Here is a 27,914-nt window from a genome sequence, read left to right as displayed (position 1 = left end):
GGGAAGGGAGCAGGTGAGCCCGGGACTCCCCCCACACGCACCCCGCGTAAATAAAGCCGAGACAAAGTCACCATCTGGGGAGGGGGCGGGGAGCTGCATTAGACGTGGAAGTCACTTACCAGCTTTGCAAGGATCCTTATAATCTATCGCCTCGGCTTTATCCTCTTCAGTGAAATCGTAAGTGTAGTCATAATCAAGGCCAGAGCAGGAAGAAGGCTTCCCGCAGACCGTCCACCCGGCCAGCCACAGTGCCATCCTCCAGCAAAGCATCTTCATCCTCCCTCGGGCGGAGAGGTGGCGAGCAGGGCGAGGGTGAACTAGGCGGCCGGCTCTGCTGTCCACGCCGGCTTGGGAAAGGAGGGTAAGGGATGGAGAAACCATAGGTTCTGGGGGAGGTTGGTATTTTTTTCCTTCTCCACCTGGAGGCTCTTCCAAGAGACGGTGCTCCCTAGGTAGCCCCAGTCAGACGGGTGCGACACAGAGTGAGGAGCATGAGCGTCGCTGCCCCCCCTGCCCCCTCGCCGGGGAAAAGTCGCTGGGTGTGTGGGTGGGCGCAGGGGGTGGACTCAGTCCGGGAGATCCTGTCTGTCAGGGCTTCCCCTCGCCTCTGTCAAAACCCAGCCAAACTTCCCGCGGAGGAGGTGGCGGCGGCGGCTGCTGCCCGCGTCCCGCTCCGCGCCCGGCCCGCGCCCCGCTGCGCGCCCGCCGACCGCCGCGCCGCCGACCCCGGTCCCGCTGGTGCTGCCAGAAGATGGATTCGGGCTGCACATCAGCAAACTACCTCGGGGAGAGGGGGGGAAAAGAGAAAGAAGAAAAAAAAAAAAAGGGAGGAAGGGAAGAAAAGGGAGCGGGGAGGAGGGAGAGGGAGGTGGGGTGCACTACAGCAAACCGCGGAGCTCTACTGATGGGAGGCAGCAGCTATGCTGGAAGGAGCAAAGTGTCAGAGTTTCGCCCCCCTCTGCACAAACACTCTAAGCTCTGTCTCTGTCCTGTCCCCCCTCCTCCGTCGCCCTTTAACTTACGAAAACCTTACAGGCAACTAACACACAGTCGTCAGCATCCTGCTTACTTATTCATACAGTCAGGGTCAGGATCCGGGCTGCTTCTGATCTGCTCCCTTGATAGTGTGTCTTATGGAAACACACGCGCATTCACTATACGCCTCTATCTCCATATAGCTTTCTCTCTAGATAAGCAGTGCATGGCATTTAAACAACAACAACAAAAGGATCGAGATCAGATAAAACAATGCATAGATCGACACCCGGCAGCCGAAAAAGCGCGAGAAAATGGGTGCTGAGGAGGACGATAAGAAGAATTAACTACAATTTAGGAGACAGGAAAATAAATCGGTGTCTGTATATTTCCCCCTCTGCTGCTGCTGCTTTGCAGTGTTAGCCCCATGAGCTGAAGGGTGGGGGGTTAAGGAGCGAGGGGGAGGGGGAAAGAGAAAAGTTTAAGAGCCCACAGTTTGTTTAAAACAGAAGAAGGCATTATAAAAGGTCCACTGGTCTCCAGAAGTTCAGCCAAGCAGCTGGGAGCCGGTTCCAAAATGAAAGTAAGAACAAACAAACAAACAGCAAAAAAAAAAAAAAAAATCAAGGCAAACAAAAAGTAAAATTGCAGCATGCAGCAGCGCAGAGATCTTGCAGTCGGGCTTTCCTGCTCTCACGTGGATCTCCAGGAAAGTGGTGAGGTTTATTTTCCAAGCGAAGTTTCCGCGGGAGCCACCGCCCCGCTCCGCGGTGTCCTGCCTCGCCTCGCCCGGCCCCGCCGCGCTTCAGCGCCGAGGCGCCCCGAGCTGCCGCCGGCTGCGCGGGGCCGGGTTTTGTTTTAAAGCCCGAGAAGGGATCAGCGCGCAAAGCCTCATTTCAGCCGATCAACCTGGAGAGGGAGGGGGAGGAGGGGTAGAGATACGTGCTGCTGGAATAAAATAAGATCAAGCGGGGGAAAAATATGTATACACGTATAGGTAGCTAGAGATCTCCCTGCCTGCCTCCTCCCCTCCCCCGAGACGGGCAGCTCCGATCCTGCAGGAACGCCTGAAACTGTTTCAGACCAAGGTGAGACTTTTCCGTAGCAAACTCTACTCCTCCTCCTTGTACGAGTTTCCATGGAAAAGGGCGGGGGGGACGACGAGGGGCGGGTAGAGGGGTGTTTCTTCTGCTCCCATTTCGCCGGGGTGTCACATTTAACACGGACTTTTGAAAGAGCTGCCGCCAAGAAGCGGCTGCGTCTTTCTCTCACGTCCAAGCCCGCGCAGGCTCTCTCTCCCCGCAGCACTTCCCGGTAGCCTTCCCTCTGTGGCAGGGGTGGAAATCCGGAGCCAGTCCCTTCCCCCGGCCGTGCCAGGAGCGCAGGCGGGCCGCCCCAGGTGCCGGGGGACGGGGGCACCCGAAAGCACTGAACGCAAACTCCGGGTGGGCACACTGTGCTATCGCAGCTATCGGGGGAAGGAAGGACGGGACACAACTTCCTATCGCCGCTGTCAAGACTTGTAAAGACCCCCAAAATACGGGGGTCGGGTGGGAGCAAGGTGCAGAGCCTCCCTTCGAAGGACGAAACCTGTAGTGCCTACCCGGACACTGTGCGTCTGCCCCTGCCGTCCAGCGAATGAAGGGTTAGTGCTGCTATAGATAGGCAGTCTCGGCAGGTCACAACATTAAAACTGGAAAGGTCGGTTAAGACAGTGCTAATAGGTGTTTAACAATATTAAGAAGTCTGGCACCAAGTAGCGTCAGTGTCTTTGAAGCACTCATGTGCTTCCTTATATTTTTGGCGTGCAGGTTGTTTCTGCATTGCTCCTAACTCAGTCTTTTTGCTGTAAACTTGAAAGCCAAGGAACGCGTAGCTGCCACTGAAAAGGCGCAGCCTTCACTAGGCAATCTTTGTCCCAGCAGTTCAGTTTGCTGTGTTTCATAAAGCCCTCAAAAAGCACCACATACCAGATGAAAGAAAAGCCTGAGAAACTTGTGGCCTGCTCTTTTTCCCTCTTCCTCAATATACTTTCTATGACCAGCCATCACAGACACTTGGAACTGACTCCAAGGAAGTTATCAGAGACCCTTTCTGTCAGTCCCTCAGAGCAGTGTCAGGGCTGATGACTGCCTCTGTTTGCAGTGTCATGGTTTGGCAGGCTGTGTTTTACTAAAGAAACCAGCCTGATCCAATCTGAAATATGGTTTCTGTTATTTTTTTATGCCTGCAAAGGAGGCAGCTTATTTTGCAGTGTTATTAAAAATTGCATGCTCATTTGAAAAAGTGGATCCCCCTAACCTGGTTTTGTTACCTTGTTTCGTATATACGCACCTTTAAAAAGTTAATTTTCTTTCCTGTGCCTTTGCACCTCCACCCCAAAAAAAGGAGCAATCTCTGTCTAGCAAGCACATGTTTGTCAACAGAGCTTTAGAAACACTGGTTTTGCTGATTGCTTTACAGCCTAAGAAGAGGAATGTACAACATGCAATCCTCAGCATGCCAGTCTCCCAAGTGATGAGATTATTAGAGCCTCTGCAGCAGGAGATTAACTCTCCCAGCAAGGTAGGCACTGACGTCACCTTCAGCCTCAATCTGCCCCGACCTCAGCATCCCCAGCACAGGCAGAGCAGCACCAAGCACTCACAGCCTTGAGGACAGCTGGCCTTGCAGAGCCCTGACTAAGACAGGAAACAAACCCAGAAACGCTAGATGGGAGTCATGCAGAAATCTGGGCACATGAGTGCTGTAACAAATGTGTGTATATGTCAGGGTAAAAGCTGTTTTCTGCTTGTAACCCAGAGCAGCTACACATTAGAATTACTCTTTAAAATATGCATTGCAGCTCTGCAGAAACTATTCGACATTGCTTAGGTATTAATATTCCCATCAGTGACATTAGTAAAAAGCTTTCTTTATATTAAAATAATTTTTTTCCTAGTAACCAAACTGTTCCACATTAAAAAAAACTTTTTTCCCTAAGTAACCTGTTAATTATTCAACCTAACTCCTTTCAGGATGCAAATTTTTGAAACATTTTAAGTAAAAAATATTTTTTCCTTATCACACATTCATGTCTACCATTCCAAAAAGCTCACAACTCTGATAATCCATCTGACAACACAGTCAATCAAAAATCCATCCTACAGCCGTTTCCAAAGAAACGAATACATAGCCAGGAAGACAGAATGCTTAAGCTGGAAGGAAACCAACCAAAGGAACACAACAACAGCAACAACAAAGCCATTTTCCCTTTTCTTTTAAATTTCCTGGTCTGTGGGTATAATACAGGGACAGAGATAATGGTAAATGTAGTTATGTTAAAAGTGGTGGTGGTATTTATATATATATATATATATATATTTATTTATTACTAATTTTTTCTAATCCAGAAAGCTGGAGGCTTTTCAGCTCTTCCTACACAAAAAAGAAACAACCAAAACCAAAAAAACTTTAAAAAAGGACAAGTATGTAAGACAAACACAATCACAGAACTAAAAAAAAAATACATATGAAACATCGTTGCTCACACCTCCTCCTCATTCTTTGGCTATCTGTCTGCTGCTTAGGCCTCCATCTAGTGTGGAGTTTTAGGTGGGTGGACACAATGGGCTTATTCACAAACATCAAGCTCAGCACATGCCTAAGGCTTTGAAGGCTGAAGACCGTGGTGGGTCAGCTCCTTGGGACCAGGACTCGTGGGACTTTTCAGGAGGCTAAAACAGAGAAGTTCTGCAGAAGGTGGTTACCTTCCTGCCTTATCTCCTGATAAACATATTCACTCTGAGGTGCCTAGAGCACTTCTGAGACAGCTGTAGTTATGTTTAAGTACTTTCCCACTCCCCAAGTGGTCATTCTGTAGGGAAATGCTGAAGCTGAAAGCACATTGTGACAAATAAAGTATCTACAGTAACAAACATGCACGTACACAATTGTAACACTATACTGAGTGAACCACATAAACTAAAATTAAACTTTTGAAGTTAAAAATCAAGCACTCATGATCATAGCAGTGAGCTCACCAGAGAAACCATACTTCTCCCTTTCTCTCCTACATGTACTCATATATTATGAAAGTTGCTCACTGCATGTTCACATATAATTTTTTCCTACAAACCTCTGTGCTTAATTAACAAAAAGCCCTTCAATGTTATGTTTTCTGTTTTACTTTTGAAAGCATGCCCCATGCTTTATTCATTATGCATTTATTCTGATCCTGTTCTGCATACAGAGTTATTAATTTCCTCATGGGCATTTTTTGGAGCTTGTTGCTACAGTATTCATGGGCTTCAAAATATTAACTCTTTTAGTTTTATAATAGACCTCTCAGTTGAGGGGATATTATGACAGGATATGAATATTACTTTTGGGAAACAGTTACAGATTACCTGGTTTGATATCTTGTAGACCTGTTAGGACTTGGCACTATAGAAAAGCTTATTTCTTCAAGGCCACTGCTTTCAGTTGTAGTAATTTTAGTCAGTGACTAACTATCCCTAATCAAAGTCTGGAGTTTTCAAGCATCTGAAACTGAGAAGCAAATTATCAAGAAGTATAATTTAAAAGCCTTGAACCAACTCTATCAAGGAACTCTGTGGCAGAGACAAGAGCTACGACACAAATTTCAAACTGCTCAGCTCTCTCAAGATTTTGACACCGCTTGTGTCAAATATTTTTTTTTTCTTCAATGCTTCCTTCAGTTTCTAGAACAAACACAGCTAGACTTCTGCCAGCAACAGCCCCATCATTAATAATACCCACATAATTCATCCACTGCTTTGAATCTTCTGCTCCTCAACACATTACCTGTTAGCATGAATATGTCATGCTGTGTGTGGCCCAGCATTTGAAAAGATGTTTCCCTCTTCACCACTGGATTTCATGGCAGGAGAGAGAATCTTGGGATCCCTTCCAAACTCTGGGAGAGGGTGTTTTTAAATAGCACACTCCCATCTGCTTTCTTCCCATGTCCATGCTTTGCCTTATCTTTGCTTGTTATTTCAAACCTGTCTTCATTCTCTCTTCAGTCTTGGCTGATCCCACTTTTGTTTTTCTTATCTAGTTAATGCTAGTGTTTGATTCTCATCCCAGCTCCAGCTGCCCTAGTTGCACTTTTCTTTAATCTCGTTCTGGGACTTCTCACTCTCCGATTCATCTTTAGCTACGCAGGGTTCTTTTGTTGTTGTTTTTGCTGTTGTTTTGTTTTCACTCCCTTTACCTAGTTGATCTTTCTCTTGTCTTCTCACCTGATTTAACTTTTAGTTATGTTGACATCCACCCTCTTTGTCTATTCTTTACTCCAGGTGTGCACCACAAAGCTGCTCTTGCTCCTTGACCATATTTCCCAGTTGCAGAGGGAAAGTCCTCACACTCCAGTCCTTACATTGCTGTTGAGGCAGTTTTTTGCTTGTTTGCTACCTTCCATCTATCTCTTCACTCTGTTACTCCTCATGCACAGTTTCCTTACATGAAAAATTTTTGTCCCAAAATATGTCTGTCATTCCCACTGCTGATTTCTCCTGATCACACCCCACATTTTTTTTCAGGAGCTTTGTGCTGGCTCTACCATGCTGCAAAATCAGTTCTTCCTCCCCATCTATTCAAGTGAGACAACCTTGCCCTCCCCATTCCACAGGTATGGCTGAGGTGGATTAAGCATTTGGAATTATGGCTTCTTCTCAATTAAGTTACAGATCCAAGCAAGGCACTGCTCAAAATGATCATGTGCAGGTAAGGGAGCTGTTAAAGCTGCATCTATTCAAGGCTGGCTCTGGTCATGTGTAAGTCTATACCAATGATAAGAGGAAAAAAAAAAGATACATCTCTTTACACAAGGATGGATATTCTCCTTCTTTTTATTCTGCTCAAGATTTTTTTACATTTCCCACAGGCTGAGCATACTGAACCCCTTCCAAAAATACTGCTGTGATTTTTTATTAGGATCAATCTCATCTATTTCCATGTTTCATTTTCAAATGAAACCTTGAAAAACCTATTATTAAACCTTGATAGTTTAAGCTAACATTCTGAAAGAAAGATTGACAAAGAAATTAAAATTGAAAATCAGCTCATAGCTGACACTAGCATGGAAAATATGCCAAATCTTCACAATTAAGCAAAGGTGTATAAGCAACTTAAAAAATATCTACCAGCAGAGATTGTCAAGAAAATTTAATATTAGATACCTAACCAGACTGTGTTTATAACATGATTGTGTTATGTTCTCTCCACTTTTAATCCTCTAAAAGCTGCAGCAAGCAAAACCACATTGAGAACATATACTGATGTTAAAACAAGTAATCAAGCAACAACAACAAAACCACTGGTGCACTACTTAAATTAGAAACTGTTCTGTGTTTACTCAGCATCCCTGATCCTCATCAAGCAATAAATCAATTTGCCGTAGCTGTGGACAGCTTTTTAAACACAGGGCCAGAAGAGCTTAACTGTTAAAGCAATGTTCAAAGCTAGGAGGTTAGTATAAGAGGTCATATTAAATATTCACTTGTCTGAAAACAGCTGCATTCCAAATATTAGGAGGCATCCTGACCTTCTCTTAATTAAAAAAACAAAGTCTATGAGTTTTGAGCTTAGCAGAGCTTAGCTTGCAGTTCTTCAGAAGATAGATAGAGGTTGCTAGATGAAAAACTGGCATCTAAATGTTTGCTAACTTGATTTTGTTTGGTTTACTTTATTGTCTAACATAAAATAAACAAGCAAATAAAAACCAAACAAAAAAACCCAACACCCCACCCCCAAAAAACCAACACCTTCCAACTCCCCGAAAACAATAGCTAAAAGCTGTTTGGTTTGAAGTTTGCAGTTTATGTTTACAAGTTGATAAATCATTGAGGATCCAATTCTCAGCTTTGTAAGATGCTGCTCCTTGTCAAAGTTGACAGCAAATTTGCATTTGATTTGTATGAGAGCTGATCAGGGTCACTTATCAGTCATCACTTTAGACACTGGTAACTGGTGAACATAGTTTCTTTGGCAATTCTATGATAATAGTGTAATAAGATATAAAAATGATAGTACTACTCCCAGACCTGTTCTTCTATGAACAAATATTGCTGTTAGACTCAGAAGTGACATTTGTTATTAGACTGACTAGGTGTACAGGGTTAATCTTACCCTCCAGTATTCAGCACACTGTCACATAGCTGGGAGTCAGTGGATGATTTTTGACAGAAGAAAGCCTCTAATGAGCCTGATCTTGAGTGACTGTTGAGCATTTTGATCTTCCATTCATTTCTGGAAGACAAAGCAGCTCAGCACCTTGACAAACAGGAGTCACTGTTTTGAGCCATGAGCCACTCAGATGAAAAACCTCTGCTTTAGTTTGCATTGTAATTTAGCATTCATAACACCTCTGGCACTTATGGCAGAAAACATGTAACAGTGACACTGGAGGTAAGGAATCCAAGCAAACAGAGGAACCTTGTCCTAATTGGGTGTCTATGTAAACACAAGTATTCCTCCAACTCTGGCTCACTGAAGATAAATAAGGTCTATCACCAGCACCCGGGAAGAAGAATGGCAATTGTCGTACAGGAAGCAGCATGAAACTATGGTACAAGCACTATCAATGACAGAAATATTGTCCTGTAGTTATCAGCATTGTTTTAGCTGTGGTAATACTTATAAAAGTTCTCTAAACAGCAGAGAACTTTTACCGTTTTCAACAATGTCTAACACATATTTCTCATTAATACAATTAGTAAAATACCCAGTGAATTTTATGGTGCAGCTATCAAAAAAAAACCACCTTATATACCTAAGGTGTTTTACTTGGCACCTCTTTCTTATCTTCAGTATCATAAGATCATAAATGTGCATGGCAAAACTAATTTAATTGCATCCACATTACCCAGCCCTCTCCAAAATTATTTGCACTCTGCTTATCGTCAATTCTTCTTTACTACAATAGAACATTTTCCAGCAAGAGCTTCTTTTGAAAGAAGGCACTGATGCACCATGCAGCAATAATTAATAACCTCTGTCTGGAGAATTCAAGGATTATATTGTATTCTAAACTGAATGCTCTTTCACTCACTAAGGTGATAGTTTTGTGCAGGCACAACCAATATTTGCTGTAAATAATACATATTTCACAGTAATTACACACATATCTATGGAATACACATATGTTTTACAATTTGCGTTTAACTTGCAGCCATTTTAGTACAATTTTCCTTCAGCATGATTACAGTACTAAGCTCCTGCAATTCATTTCCCCCCCCCCACCTCAAAGCTATATAATTTGCAATAGTAGAGATGTCACAGATGACTGACTAGACATAGCTATTGTCAGTTGGGGGCACATATCAGTGAATACGCAATATAAAGCACCCAAACTAAACTCTGAGACCAAAGCACTTCCAAAATTAATTCCAGAATCTGGAACCAGCATTTACATAAAATTTTTATCTTTCCAAGAAAAGGTCTCAGGCACCACTTGTGCATGCACAGTTCTGTGTTGCACTTAATAGAATCCATTCTCACTGAAAAAGCAGTGAGGATTTTCTGAAGAGTCAGATTTATTATACATTCTCCAGACATCTAAGTTTGTGTTTCCAATGTGCTGACAGGAATGCCCTTGTCAAATTAGTCACTGAAGCCCTTACTTTATGATTACAGGCTTAAAACATTGAATACATGAACAACTCAGAATCTTTGAGTACGAAGCATAAGAATCGTACATTTGTATTCCTGTTTATTATTATGTAGAACTGCACAACAGGTAAGATTTATTTTTTAAGTATGTGTGTGCCATGTGCACTTTCTTTGTTAAAGAATTGCACTTACCATATAAAAACTGCACTTAATTTGCAACATCTAAAAAGCTCCCTACCTTCATACACCATGGCCAAATTTGTATTTGCATGGATCCTCTTTTTCAGTGGGGGACATGAGTAGCAGTTTGTAGGACAGACATTGCAGATAAACTTTGCACAAAATGCTAGCAGTGGAAACAGTCAGAAATATTCTTGGTTTAAGACTAACCTACATTAAAGCAAGAGATCATGACTTCTAAATGATTCAAGCAGCCTTCATTTTGTGGGAAACTCTCCTACTACTAGTTTTCCTCCTTCTTAAACCTGTTTTCTTCTCTCTGTATTATGTTCCTGTAACCTGTCACAAATATGCTGAAACCCATTACTTTGTCACTCAACTCTCTATAGAAATTGATACTGTCAGTTCATTTTTTGTCTTTATAAGTAATTATTTCTTTGGTGTCAAATGTCAAACAATTGAATATAGTTTTTTATATTTGCATATTTCATTTGATTTTAATACAGCCATTTGATGTGTTTGCAACAAGTTCTCTACTCCTGTCCAAGTTCCATTCACTTTTATGAACAGATCAGTTTGCCAAATGTCTCCATCAGTAAATATGGATCTTTGGTTATTATCACTTGTTACATTTCTTTCTGTAACTTCCATCATCAGTGTCACCACAGGAACAGAATATCTGTTTGTTGGGGAAATAAAGATATTGGAACGTGTCTGAGGCTTGGTTTAAAAAGCAGTGGCAAACTAGACAAGGAAGTTCAGTTTCTCTTCTGAAACCAAATATGTGATTATATTTTAGTATCGGAGCATTAACAAGGAATCATGTTGAAGTAGCCTATGCTAGTTCTTCAGAGAGTGTACACATAATTGAATTAATCAGGTAGCTAGCCAGAGAAGTGATAAAATGCCACAAGCAAGGATTCTGTGTGAAAGAGATTGGTACTTATAAATAACATTTATTATTCATTTTCAACAGTGAGCACAATACAAAAAACACTCCCTGACCAAGTCTGCTGTCAATGTCCAGGTTAAGGTCTGCAACAGAAATCATCTCACCTGTCCCAGCGATAGGCCTTTTTTACAGATTACCCACCACCTGTAGTTAATAGTAAGTGGATGGTTCATCTTCCCAGACCCAGCCCTCGTGTTCCGAGCAAAGCTCGGTTTTAGCCAGCAGCCAGGAGCACCCTTAGAGAGGGCAGCGCACGGCCCCGACACCGTCCCCACGCCTGCGCGTGTTCTCCCAAGAATCGCGCCCAGTTTGGAAGCGATGGCATTGGAGGTGAGGTGCACACGTGTGGTGGCATCCCTGCCCTCCGAGCAGGCGGTGATTTTTTGGCATCCTGCGACCCCTAGTGAGAGCCGGGGCCGCCCCTGCCCCCGCCCCGGGCCGGCGGGCTCCGGCCAGGCACCGGCGATTTCCAGGTCGCGGGCAAAACATCACCCGTGGGATTTCCGCTTCCCCCGTTAACTGACTGAAAGCTGCTATAAAAACATCATAACGCCTTGCCTTTGCTTGCTTCGAAACAATGCGCTGATTGTGTGGCAACTTCACAAAAAGCTGCTGGAAGCTCTCAAGGCAGTGGAGGGAGAGGCGAGAGACCGGACTCATCTTCTACATACCACCCCAGGAAAGAAAGAAAGACAGACAGAAGGAAAACTGCCGGCTCCACTTCTACTTGATTATCCGCCTGTAAGGCCTAAGCCTTTGCAAATAGCAACCATCAGTAGGGAAATGTGTTTGTTTGCCCACTGGTGCTAGGAAAACACTGGTGAGAAGTCAGTCTCACAGCCTGCAAATTTGCAAGCTAAGCTTTACGCTGTTGTCATCATGCTCAGATCCCCCAGAACAATGGAATTTAAAACAATGATTGGTTCTGTTCTAAACACATACATGAATTAAAAGCTGAAAATGTAAACATACAATTATTGAAGAGGAAAGGGCATTTCTTAACTTGGTTCAGTTCCTTCAGCTGAGATCAAGTTGGTATACGTGCATCAGAATGTGCTTGAATATACAGACAATGGTAAATATCAAACTGTGTTCTGTACAGAGACATACTGTAGGGCCACAGCTACAGTAGGAAAGGGGAGAGTCTGCTGTTTTAATGCCTACAAATTAACAAATAAAACATGCCTAATGTTAAAAATAAACATGCCAGAACTTTAATAGTGTGATTATCCAATAGAAATTATAATACACATAATATCACTTTTTCAGTGGGAAGATGTTGACTATCTTACTGGAGAAGCACTGTTACTTGTCAGATTAAAATATTCCAGGGTATGAAATGCACCTGGTTTTCAAAGACACACATTAATCTCTTGTGATATATTCATTTCTAAAGAAGCAGTAGAGGCCTAGAATAAGGGGGGTTTATTCAGTGTTTTACATCAAAATAATCATGGCTTGCCTTTGATGAATAGAATTGTCTTCTGATTCGTAGCTTTCCAAAACCCACTAAGCTCAAATTCAAGCCTTCTGGTCAGTCTTCCCAGAAGTTTTCATCTGCTTACAACCAAAATTAAAAGTTAAATATCTTCAGGAGTTCAGATTTAAAAGCCTACATTGAACTCACTCAAACGATTTTCTTTTAGAGTTGAATTTTTCACAGAGGTTTGCCTAATGGGAGCATGGATAATATGAATGTTAGACAAGCCTACAAGTACCATCTCCTATTTTTCCAAAGTTTCTTTTACATGGTTTAGTGCCTCCTATCCATTGCTTACTTTGCTAAATCACCACTTTAAGCAACATACTGTCAAACCTGTATATTGCCTCTGAGAAAATGACTAGTGTGGAGAATTCATTGTTAGTTATACTTCTTTTATGTATTTAAAACACCTATATATTATATACTTCAAAGGAGAGAAAGGAGTTCACCTTTCTGCAGCAGTGTGGTGAATATCACAGCTTGCATAACCCATAATAGTACATCATAGTGAAGAAATAGTCAGTAAAAGAGCCGTGTCCCTTCTACAAAATCTCTCCTCAATCTGCTGGGTTAATTTTTCTTTAACTTTGCCCCACATATGGGCAACCTACTACACAGGAGTTTTTGTAGAAGTGTTTGGCTGAGCAGAGAGGCTGCAAACCCTCTAAATAGCAATATAATCCTGCTGTGTCACACTGAGAGAGGGGAGGGAAAGCAGTCTATCAGGAACAGTAAACCTGAGTCTGTCCAGCAATGTGCGTCAGGCTGGTGGCTTGATTCAAGGCTATTGGGTCCTTCACTGCTGAACAAATCAATTTGTTTAAAAATATTTTTATGCAACTGGAAGTGTACATTACTGAAAGTAAATGATATAATTTTTAAAGCATATAGTTTACGTTCAGATTTGTGTATCTTTTTTACTGAAGACTGATCTAAGCAGAAAATGAAGATCTAACTTTTTCAGAAAAGCTATAAAAGCTTTCTGTAAGTAATTTGTTCTTTAACCAAATAATTCTGGAAATTCTTACAAAAAATGCAAATTGTAAGTTGATATTTACATACATTCTCTGTAGGTGTCAGCATTGCTTTATATTGTTATAGAGAACTGTATTTTTTTTCTTCTCAGAGAAAGAAGACATGAAGACTTGTCGTTTTCCACATGAAAGACAACTTTTGCACTGCCAGTTTTTCTACCACCTAAGTCAGACTGAAAGATTCACTACCAAAATAAATGTACAGCAAAACCCTATATTGCTTTCCTATACACCATTGAAGTTTTCAAACTTTTCTATTGTAGTTATTTTTCAAATAAATATCAACTGTGTAGATGCAAACATAAAGTTCATATAAGCTTTGCAAATGTTTCTCAAATGTTGCAAGGAGCAACAATTCAGTTAAATAAATGCTACATAAATTGTTAGTCTTCCTTCTTTACACAGGCAGTAAGCTGGATCCAAAAAAGTTCTTTTGATTTTCTAGTGAAATTCTCAGAAGGCCACTATAGGGCAAAATTTATTTAATATTTTCATTCATAAACTCATCATACAAAAGAAAATCTACTGCTGAGATCTGCTGATAATACATTATTGAGATGAATTATCCACGCAGAAGAGAATTGTACTACCATACTAGAAGTGAATGACCTTGGAAGCCAAAGTAATAGTAATTGGATGAAAATGAATTGTACGAAGTACAAGGTCATAAATAAAGCATAACAACAAGCATTGTTTCTGGGATCTCAGGCATAAAGAGTGATTGAAGAATGATATTAATGAAATAATCAAACAAAATTATTATCAACCTCCTATACCCATGAAAGAGAAACACAATCCAGGCATCTATGAGGCAAGATATTTTCAATTAAAAAAAAAGAAACATCAATGACATTATTACAAGCTCAATGAACAATACTTGAAATGGTGCATATATTCCATTCTTTTCATTAAAGGAATGGAGAGCCTTTTTTTCAGGAGACTATTAAGAGAGCACTTCAAAATCATTTGAAGGGATATTTTAGGTTCCTATAAGAGTAGTGGGAAATGAATTACTACATAAGAAAAAAACACAAGAAAAAAAAAATCTACAAACTGCTTAAGAATGACATTAAATCTGGTAAAGAGAGTCTGACACCACTGCCCAAAAGGAATAATAATGGAAGAAATCCCATCTACTTTTCAAAGAGAGTTCAAAAGAGAACATATGATCTGTCTGCTTGGTCTAAGAATGTGATGGAATCTGTGTCCCAGGGAAGCCTGAGTAGCCCAATATTTCATTTGCATTACAGGTTTGAACCTGCTGCTGTACCTTTATCTATTGATAAAGTCAAGTATTACTTGCAGCCGTTGATTGTGGGCAGTCTCAGCTGGTCTAAGTGAAGTGGAACAGATGAGAGTTTGTGGGTTTTTTTGCAGTGGTAATCTCAGAATCTATTTAGACTGGATTTATCCTTCTTCACTACAAGTGAAAAGCACCTTGATTAGATGCTGCTTGATTCTCAGCACTGGCTGGCTCACAACCAATATTTTTGAGTTAAGGAATTTAATTTACAAGAGGATTTCACATTGGGCATTTACTTAAGTGCAAGTTTTACCTATGTATTTCCATAACACACATCCTTTAGAAAACATTGCTTCTAAAGATTTGTTTACATACAAATTTTTTGTCTTCTCTGGCCTCCTCCCACCATGTCTCTAATAAATTTGTCCATAAAACTGTAGAGCTACACTGACTTATTTTTAGGTCATCTCAAAAGTACTTAGAAGCTCCTATTAATGGCACAGTAGAATGCTGAGTTCTCTATAACTCTGTGGCTGCAGAATCTTGTCTCTATCACAGATTTGCCCTTGGGCTGCAGAGTAAACAAAGAGAGTATTTATAGCCCTTCTCATACAAAGAGATTTGATCATTCAGAAAGAAGGCAGTGAATTGCACAGAACTTTCTATATCCCCAGGCTAAGTACTAATATTAGTGTTAAGGAAAAGCTGATGTCACCTGATCTGTCACAGTATCTACATTTGTAAATCTCTGGATAACAATGGGACAAAAAGGTTAATTATTATTTTTGAATTAATTTATTTCAACACAGTCCCATTGTCATGACAGATTTAGAAATACTGGCCTCCACCTGAATTACATCAGATTGCTATAGTTGATACAGGATATAGGAAAAATCAAAGTAACACTTCTCAGAGTTCATCCAAAGAAAGTTTTAAGGAAACAGATGGCTGTGACCATTTGGAAATGGCCCGCAGCTATTACTCTTAATAAGAGAATCTAGAGATGAGGCAGAAATGCCCCCCCACCCCACCCCCCATTTTTTTTTCCAGGCTGTAATTTGATTCTAACAAAAGATTCAGAAGACTATTGGAAGATGCACAGCTTTTTGTACATAATCAGGAAATCAACGGAATAAGCTCGATTACTTAACTGGCGTTCTCTAAGTCATTCTCTACCCTCTAAATCCAATATGCTTGTTTTGGAGAAGTTTGATTTAAGCTACATCTTACAATGTGGCACCCAGCAGATCTTTGCTTTGTTGAGAATACCCTTGGCTGGAAGCTTCACTTACTCAGCTGGATTGAGTCCTCTGTGGCTCAGGCTGCTTGTGCTGCAGTGTCAGAAATATTGCTCTGTCCCTCTGTGCTGAGTACACACACTGCCATGCTCGCTATCACAGCCACATCCTCCTCAACCCTGGGATATTCTCATAAAGCTCAGTCTTCATTATCCCCAACAAAGGCTGATTGCTGTAATTAAAAACCTAAGTAAAAACATCCGATGCAAGTTTATGATTTTGCCTAGCTTCTATGATGAATAACTACTTTAGAAGCAAGATAACCTTTTATGACTTTCAAATATATTAGAATCCAGGAGAGCCATCAGATTGATCTCACTTTTTGTTACCTTTTCCTTTATTGTTTGCTGTCAATCCAAAATCCAAATTCTTACTAAAGATTTTTTAAAATAATTTAAACATCCAAATCCTTAAAACAAACCGCTAAAAATGCAGAGTTATAAAAAATTGGATAAATGCTCAATGCAAGGAAATATTTTTAGATTCCTAATGTACTGCCATTTACATTACGTTTTGTCATGCAATAGGTGAAGAGATAGTGGGAATATTTGCTAAGTATTTAATCACTTAGAAAATAAGAATAAACATTTTGGCAATCTCCCATTGATTTTCCACTCTAAAACAATAAAGTGATTTTCAGTGGAGTGACTTCAAAGCATGAGGACTGGAAACCAATAATATCTTAGAAAGGTGGGAATCCCCTTATGAGCTATGACAAAGAGATCCTGTTTGTATTGCTGAAAGGGACAGAGTTTGAAGATGTCAGAGATAAGGAGGAAAAAGAATTTTTTAATCTTATGATACTATGATTTGAAGAAAAATCATATTCACATTTTAGTAATAATTCATCTGAGCAGACTGGAGCCTGCGGTGCAGCTTTTAAGTGCAGTGTGGATCCTATTCTTCATTGATTAAACCCTTCCTAAGTAAAACCTAGTTACACAGGAACAGAGGCCAACTGGATTACTTCTACTTTGTTCTAGAATGAGGAAAAATTAATTCTGACTGCATCATTGTAGCATTGGCTAAATTGATGTCTAAAAGTTGGTGTTGAAATGGAAAGGGTAATCACAGTGAGGTACATGGAGAACAGACCAGATGCAAATTGAATTCTTGAAAGCTGATACACCAGTTTCATTTTGGTTGTGATTTTAAAAGAATCCCTTACAATGAAAAGAAACTAGATTATTTCAAAACATTGTAAAAGAAAGAAAATCCCTCACAGTGAGTTTGAAGCTACTCTAGTAGGATATAGATCTGAGTATCAAAGATAAATGCACATTGTCATAATAAATTAGGAAACCTGTAATTAATATGTTTGGTAGTTTGCACTACTATTTCATATCCACATATACCAAAGACTGACTTACTCCTAGTTACTTTTTCTAGTTTTCTATTTAACAGTTGACTAAATGTCAGATATATATATACAGATAACTATTATTAATACTTCAAATAGCTATAATGAGTGTAGAATATGGTGTAATGAAGGCACAAGATACATTTATACGACTCCCTTGCAAAACAACTTGTAGTGTGATAGCACATTACATTTTCCCTGAAGTGCAAGAATAATAGTAATCACAGGATTCAACACTTTTTTTCATATTGGTAGTACAGAATGTGGACCCATGCCCTCAGATTTCTCAGGAAATTAGGTGTTTTGCTTTTTCTCTCCCAAAACAGTACCTCACAAGATCTTTTTAGCAAAGACAGTGACAGAAACTCATTCTCCAGGGCAACACACAGTTTCCTCAGCTACAAGACTGTCCTTTCTTTTCTTGACATCCCAACTCATTCGAAACACATATCCCAACTTCCTCAACAAAACTGAGATGAGTCTTGCAAACAACAGACTCTTTCACTGTGTTGTGCTGATTCATTCCAAGCACTGTTCATCCTGCACACTGAATGAGGCATTCCTGTGGGAAAACAAAGGATGAGATCATGTAATTAAAGACTATCTCATAATGTACACAGGGATTGAACTATAATGGCCTCAACAGTCTTAATTCTATTTCTTAACTCTTGAGTGATTAAGAGGTTTTTGTTTTCTAAGTCAATAGTTATGAGTGAAGACATTTTAAAGTAACCAAAACTTCCAAATAAAAAAAATAGCCACATGGAACCATACCAACTACTGCTTTATGGTATGCAAGGAGAATTATCAGTGGATCCAACTGGAGTGGAAAACAACAACACTGCTCCTTTTGTTGAACATTCTATTCTCAATTTGCCTATCCATTAATGTTAATACGTTTTCATATAACATAAATGTTATGTTATATGAACAGAGATGTTCCAATTTTAATGTAATTCTGGCAGATTAAATTATTTTCAAATGCTGATTCCCACCAGGTCACAGGCTTGCTCACTCCAGAGGGGTGCTGATGAATCTCCTCATATTCGCCAGGCCTACGTGACAAACACAGAGGTCCTACAGACCTTGTTCTCTGTCATTTTTCTTCTCTGTGCTCTGTCAAGTTGGACACAGAATGGTCATTCCATTCTGAAGGAAATCTAACTTTTTGTAGAAATTCTAATTTAAAGGCATTAAGTTTCTGAATCTCTCCTAAAATGGATGTCATTCTCTCCTCTCAGCACAAGTCTCCTACATGCATAGCTCATCTGGAAGCTAGAAGCCTGAAACTCAGCCATTCATTATTTTTTGACCATTCCTGAGAGCTGGATCTTCTGCTAGACCTGACAGCCATCCCACAGGAAAAGATTATTTTGAAAAAAGATCCCTCCTCCCTGAAATTCTAGATCTGGAAAGCACTTTGTTTTGAAGCTGCAGAGAAGCAGATTTCAGACACTCACGCCTCACGTTTTCTGTCTGAGCACAGCAGTGCTTGGTGTGCCAGGCAGCAGCACAGGCAGGGCTGCTCTGCAGGAGCAGGGGCCCAGGGCAAGCCCAGCCCAGGCCTGGCACAGCCCCACAGCACACCAACAGCATGGGCAGAAGAGGCACTGGACACAGAGCCCATGCAGGCACTCCAGCAGGGAGCAGATGGAAGCAAGGCTTGAGTTAAGGCTGCAGCAGGAAACAGAGGGGATAGAGCTAAGCAACAAGCTACCTGCAATGCAAGGTCAAGGTCCAGCCAGGCAAGCAGGGGTGGACAGACAGACACATAGACCCAGCACAGCTCTGGAAGGGGCTGGAGTCTCAGGTCTGAGCTTTATGGAGCCCCATAGCCTGTAGGCAAAGGGGGTGTGGGTGGGGGTCCCAGGTGAGCGTGCTCAGGGACCCTAATGCCTATTAGTGCACTCAGGGCACAAGGAATGTTATGTTCTGTCCTGGGGTTTAAACTAGGAAAAGAAGGGCCTTCAGAGCCTCAGCATGTTCAATAGTTTGCAGGCTCCAGAGGAGGGTGTGAGCTTCTATGAATAATTCCCATTTGTTCTTTTTTTTCCCCCATATTCATTTGGGGCTTTGTGGCTAATATCACTTGTTTAAAGGGTTTACTCTTCCTCTCTTTCTTTAGTTATATTTTGACTTATATTGGTTTAATTTGTTTGAAGCCATATCCTTCCTTTCTCTGTTCTTTTTGTCTCCTTTGTTCGTATTGTATGTTTGTTGAAATGTAAACTTCTGGGGACTGCAGTACTGAACAAGTTCCTCAATTCTAGTTGAACTCATTAGTGTTGGGAACAAGAGCCAATGGAGCAAAAAGTCTATAAAACCTTTTGTTCCTCACTCCTGGAGTTTTTTCCATCACATATGCTTGGAGCTCCACTTCCAAGAACTATTTCTAGTTTTCTAGGATGAAGAACAAGTGGTGAGTAGCACAGCAACACAATAAAGCAGCGTGGCACTGATGGCAAAAAAATGTTCAATAATCACTTGAACCTTAGGGCATATTAGGGAGCTGTTTCATGAGTTTTGCCAGAGCAAAACTTTTTTAAGATCTTTTTTTTTAACATTTCACACCAGAAAGCACCATCCTATACTGGATAATTTCTGACACATGAGGTAGCAGGTCATAGTTTCAGTTGTGTTCTGTTTCCTTTCCCCTGTTTAGGAACCAAAAACTGCTGGCAGAGCAGACAGGAAACTCTCAGTGTGGAAGAACTTCAGCGGGCTTATTGATGCCATGCAACGCTGAATTTCAGATGCACCAAGCATTCAGAGCAGTACAGATACATTGTGAGAATCTGTTACACCAAAAAAATCTATGTTTTCCTGTGACAACAAGAAGTTGCACCCAGCAACACAGCTGACACACATCATCTCAGAGTAATGGGTGTAGCACTGGGGTACTCTGCTGACTTCACCCCTGCTGTTACTCACTGATCTGTCCCTGTACAGTCGGATGCAGACTGTCCTTAGCTAGTTCACTCCTCACTCTCTGACCAAGCACTGCGCAAGATTTTATTGTCCCAAAATTCTTCAGAGATTCAGAAGCTGACCCTCTCAACCTCTCTATGAAGCACATCCAAGCAGGATTTACAAGCTTAGACACGATTCCCTGCTAACATGGTCTGAATGCTTCACAGACCACGGAGTGAACAAAGTGGTGTCATGACTTATGTGCTTGTACTTGGACAGCTATCCAAGTGCAGGAAAATCCAACCTTAATTCAGATGTTAAAGCAAGCTGTTAGAGATGTAGGATTTGACTGCTTACATAAAATAAATTATGCTGGTTAGATAAGTATGCTTATCATAGCGTTTTTACATATCTTCGTTATTCCAGTAGACTGTTTCCAATCTAGTGACATATATTTTCACTGAAGCCCAAGATACAGAGCAAAGCACTCTGGGCTTTCTAAGTGAGAAGATGATCAAAATTCATAAATATGCATTTAGTAATTCGTTTGGCCAGTGCTAAACTGAACTCTTTATACAGACTTCTCAAAAACATTCAGCATGTGAGGTGAGTTCATTAATGTGGTGTAGCAGATGTGGAGCAGCCAAGATTTGGCCTAGAGCAAGAATGATGAGCATCATCACTGCTGGTTTTGCTAAAAGATTCTACTGATGATACAAAGTAGGACTAAAATGCCTGAAGAACTACTGTTTTTCTGGTCCTCTTTCTGGTGCAGAGGCTGTTCTTGGGAGAATTTTGATGTAACTGAACTATAATTCTAGTTAGAAAACACTCACACAAACTCAAATTAAATATAACATTGAAACTGTTCAAACATTTAATTATGCATAAAGAATAGAACATATTTTAGTGATGTATAAATCAGAATAAAATGGGGTGGAGGGCTTGGAAGAAAGTAAAATTTCCTTGTTAGTGGCAATTCCAGCGGAGGGCCATGAATACGACCAGAGGACTGCAGCACACACCTCTCCTGTGAAGAAAAGCTGAGAGGGATAGAGTTGCTTATCCTGGAGAAGAAGAGGTTCATGGAGATTTTGTGACAGATGGTGACTTTTACCAGGGCCTGCAGTGACAACACAAGGGGCAAGAGTTTTAAGCTGAAGGAAGATATATTTAGATCAGTTATAAGCCTGACATTTTTTACAGTGGAGATGGTGAAGCGCTGGAACAGGTTGCCCAAAGAAGTTCTGGATGCCCCACTCCCAGAAGGGTCCAAGGCCAGGTTGGGTGGGGTTTTGAGTAACCTGGGATAGTGGAAGGTGTTCCAGTCCATGGCAGGGGGCATTGAATTGAAATAATCTTTAAAGGCCCTTCCTACCCCAACCATTCTGTGATTTTCAGATTCTACTCTCTTGACTTATCTTTAAGCATATGAGATTTGATATTGTGGTCATGCTTGTTTATAAATACTTTGATAATTACAAAAACATTTAATTCACCACTTCAACTCATCTTGTGCATTTAAATTAATTAAGCAATTTTCTTAAATATTATAAATATATTTTAAATGTACACAAATTGTAAGCTCCTTCTTCTGAGATCAGTGAGTATTTAGTAAATTTTGAAATGTAACTCTGGGGCATATACAGTGCACATTTGAATTATAAAAAATTCTAGTACGTACAAACAGAGTAGATGAAATTGTGTCTCAGATATTGAAATGTATTCTGCCAAATATGAATAGCAACAAACCACTGACTTTTGACTTAAATGTAGCAATTGCTTTGTGTTCAGGTGCTGAGTTTGAACGGCTAAGAGAGCTTTAGCAAGACAATAAAAAAGCAGGATTTAAACAAATCTTCACCAGTTTTTATGGCTGTGTTTTGATGCAAAATCTATGTTAGGAAAAAAAATAAACAGCATTATATTCTGTTTTACTTGATAAAAGACTTGAAAAAGGCAGTATCCTAGCAACTAGACATCAGAACTTTTCAGTGCAAACACCTCGACCCTTCACTGTACCAAGCAATAAAAAGAGAATAATGAAATTCCAAACTTGCAAAGAATCCTGACATCAAACCTGAAAATAAAACAGCTCAACAATACATAGTAGATTTACGTTCATTTTTTTTCTGGCAGAAGTATGTGCTGAGACAACTTCCATAATACAGTTCTTTGTTTGATAAGGCCAGAGAGTTTTGCATTCTTGTCCATTTAGGTCTCTAACTGTGGATCTCTAAAACCTTATTGTATAAGGTTTCTTTTGATTACTTTTATTTCATAACCAGCAACTATCTTTTTCTGGATTTGTTCCTCCTATTTGACACAAGCTGTGTTGTGGTCCTCTCCTCAATCTGCTCCATCCCAAAACAGCACAAACTGTCGCTAATACATGAGGATACTTGATAAGTATCAGGGAGTACAGATCCCTGGAACATCTAAAGAAAGTGCCAGAAGTGGGCCACATGTCACAAACCAATAAACTACAATGCCATTTTATAAAGCCAGCTGTATAATAGAACTACATTCATTTAATGTCTCTTCCATGCTTTCAAAGCACTTACTGATCTAATCAAATGAAACCCTGTCTCTAGCTTTATCATATACTATTGATGCCTGCTTCTAGAAGACCATCAAAATTGCTGTTAGCTCTGCGAACACTACAATACTTTTTTTGGGTCTTGTATGATATGCACTCATTCCACTCTTATTTCAGGTACTTCCTGCCTTGGTTTTATTCTGTTGCCATAAGAGTGAGAAAAATAAAGTGATTTGGATAAAGAAGCTGACACCAGGATGCATTTCATCTGCACGGTAATCAATAGCAGCCAGAGCTCACAAGGAAAACATGGACTGAGATTTCTTCCTCTCTTTGATTTGAGCATTGGTGAAGACCTGAATGTGCTGACCATCCTCTCCAGCTAATGGCATGCTGAAATGTGTGCAGTATTTCCAGTAAATCCAAAACCCCTCACTGACCTATTGTATACAACAGAGAAGCACAGAGGAAGTTAACTATAAGCATATTGGTGCCTTTGCACGAGAAGGGCACAGGATTGAGGGGGAGGGCAGGCTGAGGGAGGGAATCTGGTAAGGCCAAAGCCCAACTCCACCAGTATTCGTGTCAGGCAACATCTTGCAAATGACCATCAGAAGGAAGGAGCGTTCAGCTTCTAGGTAGGTTTCTAGTTCAAAAATCACAGTGATTTGCCAGCCAAAACCCCTCTGTTGGGCCTTCTGCTCTACATGCTGGGACTTGCGCAGAGGTTAGCCGGGGAGAAGGCCCAGCAGAGCATCCGGAAATGGCTCTGGCTCTGTCTGAGAGCCAAAGGTTACTTGTGGCTCTCGTGCTTGCTCACACTGACTTGGAAAAAGGCCCCTCTCTCCCAGTAGGACATTGCAGCCATCAGGTTATCAGGCAGTTTCCATTCCTCTGCACACAGCTACTCCACTGTGGTTTAGAAATTCCCACGTTTACAACAAGAGAAATATACTACATAAAAGTAATGACCTAGGCAAAATTGATTAAGAAAACTGGGAAGATCAAGAAAGTATATGTAGTTGGCAATGACTAAAGCCAAAATATAATGTTTACTAGTGCAGGTAGAAAGATTTATTCTGTGCAGTGCTGTTTTCTATCTGGAAAGAAGGATGAGATACTCCATCTTTAAGGAAGAATGAACTTTTTCAGAGTGGGCTAGTTACTACAGAATACGTAGAAAAACCTTATGCTATCTAGAGTTAAATATTTTGAAATTCCACGTAGGACTCCCAGAAGAGAATCTTAGAGGATTTCAACTGATTGTTTTTATTTTCTGAGACTTTTTAATAACTGAGTCAACGTCAGAAAACTGGAGCAGTACCAATATTCTTTTGCTGTTATTCAAAAGGTCACGCAAGATGAGCTAGGGAACAGAAGGACAAATGGTCTGACGTCAATCCAAACACACAGAACTGAAACAGATAAGATGCTTCATTTTTATAAGGTATTATTCATACTGTAACACAGCTATAGGTATTAGGATCATTCCTTCCATCAGCCTGATATCTTCCCAGGAGATCTCCATTTCAAAATGCCTGGCAGCCCCAGGCTTAAGGCAGTTGCTTGGAAGGTGGGAAAACTTTCTTCTTACCAGGCTGAGAGAGGAATCTGGGCGCTTTTCATGTACCCCAAGTAGGCATGCTAGCATTCAGACATACAGGAAAACCGCTCCTTACTTGAGTATCTCAAGCCAGCTTTCCTATATGTGCAGTAAAAACAATTTGGATGTGTCAGAAAATTTCATTATAACTGAAAATATTTTCCATATTTATTATATATTAATATTATCCAATTTATGACTTTGGATATAAGAATAATAACTGGTAATACCTCTTTCAGAAAGTCCTGCCCTAAAATTGATCAGCAAAGGTTCTTGCGATTACTATGTCTTTTCTTATTCAAAGCAATTTCTAAGAAAATTTTAATATGAAATTTTCTGAGTCCTTCCACATCCAAACTTCACAGTTGGTCTGCTCATCTCACCTTTAGGCAGCTGTAGTATTGTTTAATTACAGTACATCCTGCTTCCACACTCACCAGCCATGGAAGAAAGTATAAATAAATCCATTTATTAGCATGTCTGCAAATGTGTGCACACACAGGTACACTGCACACACCTGCACAGCTTCCTCCTGCTACCTTATTCTTTGCATTCCTTAGCTGTGCAAAGACAAGCAATGTAAGTACAGGTGCTTAGCAATCTAATTTAAGTAATTGTTTTTTTCTTGAATTACACAAATTACATTGCAGCTTTTCAATCTCATGTTACAGTAATACTATATTGAAATATATTGCAAATTAAATTACTGCCATTTATTTAATTCAGGAAGCTCCATACTGGCAGAGCACATAGCAGAAAGGATTCAGGCTCAAAACCCAATTATGGAAGATGTTTAGAAATTTGTAAATTACTTAAATATTTTTAAGTAATTTTAAGTAATTCTGTCATGTTGCCTATCCAGTTAACTTTAAAGAATCACTTAATTACCCTGAGAAAAAGTAAAAGGCAAATTTTCTAGAAAAAAAAGTCCCAGTAGCACTAATAGTTGTGTCATCTCAAAATAAACTACATTTAACATTGACCAGTAATCAATGTTATAGAGGTTGAAACTGTCTAGCGGTCCAGATCCACAACGTTTGCATTAATTCTATATAGAGTTATGTCACAAGACTGAAACTCAGGCTTCAGCTTTTGAGCTAAACTAGGTGTTTAAATGAATTTTCATAAGCCTCTAGGCTCTCAATTTGCCTTGAAATCAAAGAAACTTAGGGGCATATCTAAACTTTGAGTGTATTTGGACCTTTGTTGCATTTTTTAATACACAAGGGCAACATTTTTATAAGCACTTAAATAAGTTAGAATTATAAATCCCATGACTTTAAACCCACATGGGAACCAAAACATTTATGGTTTTTTGGCTTCTGAAAGGTCTTTCTATTCAAAGTAATTTCTGATTACAAGAACAGATCCTGTTGTTGGACTATAAGGTCACTGGTCCTTTATTTCAATTTATGCCTTATAACTGTAAGGATCTGGACCTTTTCAAAGGTGGAAGCAAAACATTTGTGTAAATTTGTGAACCTGAATACTATTACTATCACCAAACTGCTATACCTTATTTATGATCAGAACCAGTAGAAATCATAATAAAAAGTTGCTTTATTCAAAACACACCTGGAAAAGTAATTCTAAGAGCTTTTTTATTGTCTTGTTAAAGTAATGATTTTCAGCCACTCCGAACACATGAAACATAGAAAATAGACAAAATTTCTTAATGAAAAATGTAGTATAAGGAAAGCAGCTATGTACATACAATGTGAGATTTTTAATCTCCCATTTTATGTCTCTCTTCAGCAATATTGTCTCACTGCCTCCTGAAAGAAAAGCTCTCTAGTGCCACTAGAGAACAATGCCAAATATCTTCACTTTCCCTGCCTCATGAGCAGAGCTGTCACTTCCCTCGGGGTGTAATTGTGGAGTCAATCCACCCTAAAGCAAAGCTTTACCTGTAGACAGCTCCCACCTCTGCCAGCTGGAACAGTGGTGGTGGCTTATGGCTTCTGCTCCCTGTAGGAGCTATGCCATTGGTACCTGGCAGCCTCCTTGGATCAAAGCATAATTAGAAGTGTCTCCAAGAAAAATGAATTTTGAAACAGCCCAGCACCTTTTTCTATCATCCCCTATGCCTTACTATTCCCCCAGAAGCTGGGGAAACACTGCAATTGCTTCATGTTGTGTCCCCTGGGCTCTACATCCATATCTCATATCTGCCTCATCAGCAAGAACAGCAGACCCATAATTCCTATTTGCATCCCTCTATCCTCACTGTCTCTCTCCCTCTCTCCAGAGAGGCCATTTAATAGTGCAGAGCTCCTTTGATCTCTGTATTCCCAGCTTGAACAAAACAGCTGTGTAACTCTGCAACTGCATCTCCTGTTCCTCCAAGAGCACATCCACATCATTTTCCTGTCTCTCTTGTGAACATGTCTAGTCAGAGAAGATCAATATGTGAGACAGAATCACTTATAAGCTCATATATCATTACCACTTGCCCCCATAATCAATCCCAGAAGCAGAAGTCATGAAACTCTGAAAGAGCAGAGTGGAGAGAAACAGTTGTTACAAACTCAGCTTCACTTTATATTAATGAGGATTTCTGGCTTTGTTAACTTTGGCTGCAAAAGGACATTGTTGTAAAAAAGCCTCTGAAAGATCCAGCCAGAGCCAATGCCTTGCACCAGTGTGCAAAGTCTTTATCACATGCATTTATTTCATCTGTGAAATACAGAAATACATCTGTGCACACAATGATAAAGGTGGAAATACAATTAGAAAGCAGGATCTTTGGCATAGATTTAAGTGAACCCTCATATGACTTGAAGAAGTCAGCAGGTGGTAGCTCTATGTGAGTGACATCTATGATCATCTGTTTAAAATGTCTTTGGTAGGGAAGGATAAAAAAGAAAACACTCAATGAGTAGAGTGTCCTGCATTTGTTTGTTATTTGGAAGTACCAGAAATAAAGAACATATCTTCTGACCAATAGGCTGAAAACTTGTTTGCTACTTGGGAAAAAATTAAAACAAGAAAATAAAAGGAAAGAAACGAGTTGCTGTATATCACAAATTTGCTTTTTCTCTTTCAGGCATCAGAATATTATTAATTTTGTGTGAATGGAGTTTAATCATCATGACAATGCTAAGGTCAAGAAAGCAGTACACATGCAAAATTTGTGAAGATGGATATAATACAAACAGGATATTTATGTATTCTTTTAAACCATAAAATAAAAGTGCACTTTTGATAAATATCCCTGTCTCCTATAGTCATATATTTCCTACAAGAATTGTTTACTTAAAGTTCACTGTAAACCTCAAAAAAGCAGAGAAATTAGTTGAAATCTCTTCTGATTAAAATAATATTATTTTTAAATGTTTTTTCTCCAAGGGAAAGATAAACAGTTTCCCAAATGAATACCTTCCCCCCCTACCAGCATAATGTACTAACTCCCATGGAGAATTAAACTCAGGACCTTCAGAACAGATGGCAAAGGCCTTATCTGCTTTCCTATCACAGCATGAGGCAATATAGGTTTGCCTGATAATGCACTCACAATGAGAAAAAGGCTTATTGACCCCTCTTAATATATTTACACCCACCAAACAAATGCTTTTTTAAATTTAATCTAGAAGTTTTGACTTTTGCAAGTCAAATTAATCTGCAAAACCTATGCCAAGTATTAAACTTTAGATACTAAAGAAACTGTTTTCATTTTAGTGTTATTCCAGCTGTACATTTGTCAAATCTCTGGCACATTTTA

The 27,914-nt window shown here is 40.0% G+C and overlaps 1 protein-coding gene and 1 long non-coding RNA gene across 2 annotated transcripts in view; one reads left to right on the top strand and one right to left on the bottom strand.

Moving 5' to 3' along the window:
* TLL1 (tolloid like 1) overlaps window positions 1-456 on the bottom strand; it is a 124,997-nt gene extending 124,541 nt beyond the window's left edge. The window contains exon 1 of the mRNA XM_066549052.1: window positions 120-456. Within this exon, the coding sequence (XP_066405149.1) occupies window positions 120-381 (262 nt within the window). The 5' untranslated portion in view covers window positions 382-456. The remainder of the gene's footprint in view (window positions 1-119) is intronic.
* A 1,305-nt stretch (window positions 457-1,761) lies between these two features.
* On the top strand, window positions 1,762-6,640 carry LOC136556005 (uncharacterized). The gene is made up of 3 exons (XR_010783569.1): window positions 1,762-2,063; window positions 3,439-3,540; window positions 6,522-6,640. It is a non-coding gene; the product is annotated as an uncharacterized lncRNA (long non-coding RNA).
* The last annotated feature ends 21,274 nt before the right edge of the window (window positions 6,641-27,914 follow it).

Source organism: Molothrus aeneus, chromosome 4 (assembly GCF_037042795.1).
Source record: "Molothrus aeneus isolate 106 chromosome 4, BPBGC_Maene_1.0, whole genome shotgun sequence".
Classification (NCBI taxonomy): Eukaryota; Metazoa; Chordata; class Aves; order Passeriformes; family Icteridae; genus Molothrus; species Molothrus aeneus.
The sequence above is the reverse complement of the archived record's forward strand: the minus strand, read 5'-3'. Positions and strand labels throughout refer to the sequence as shown.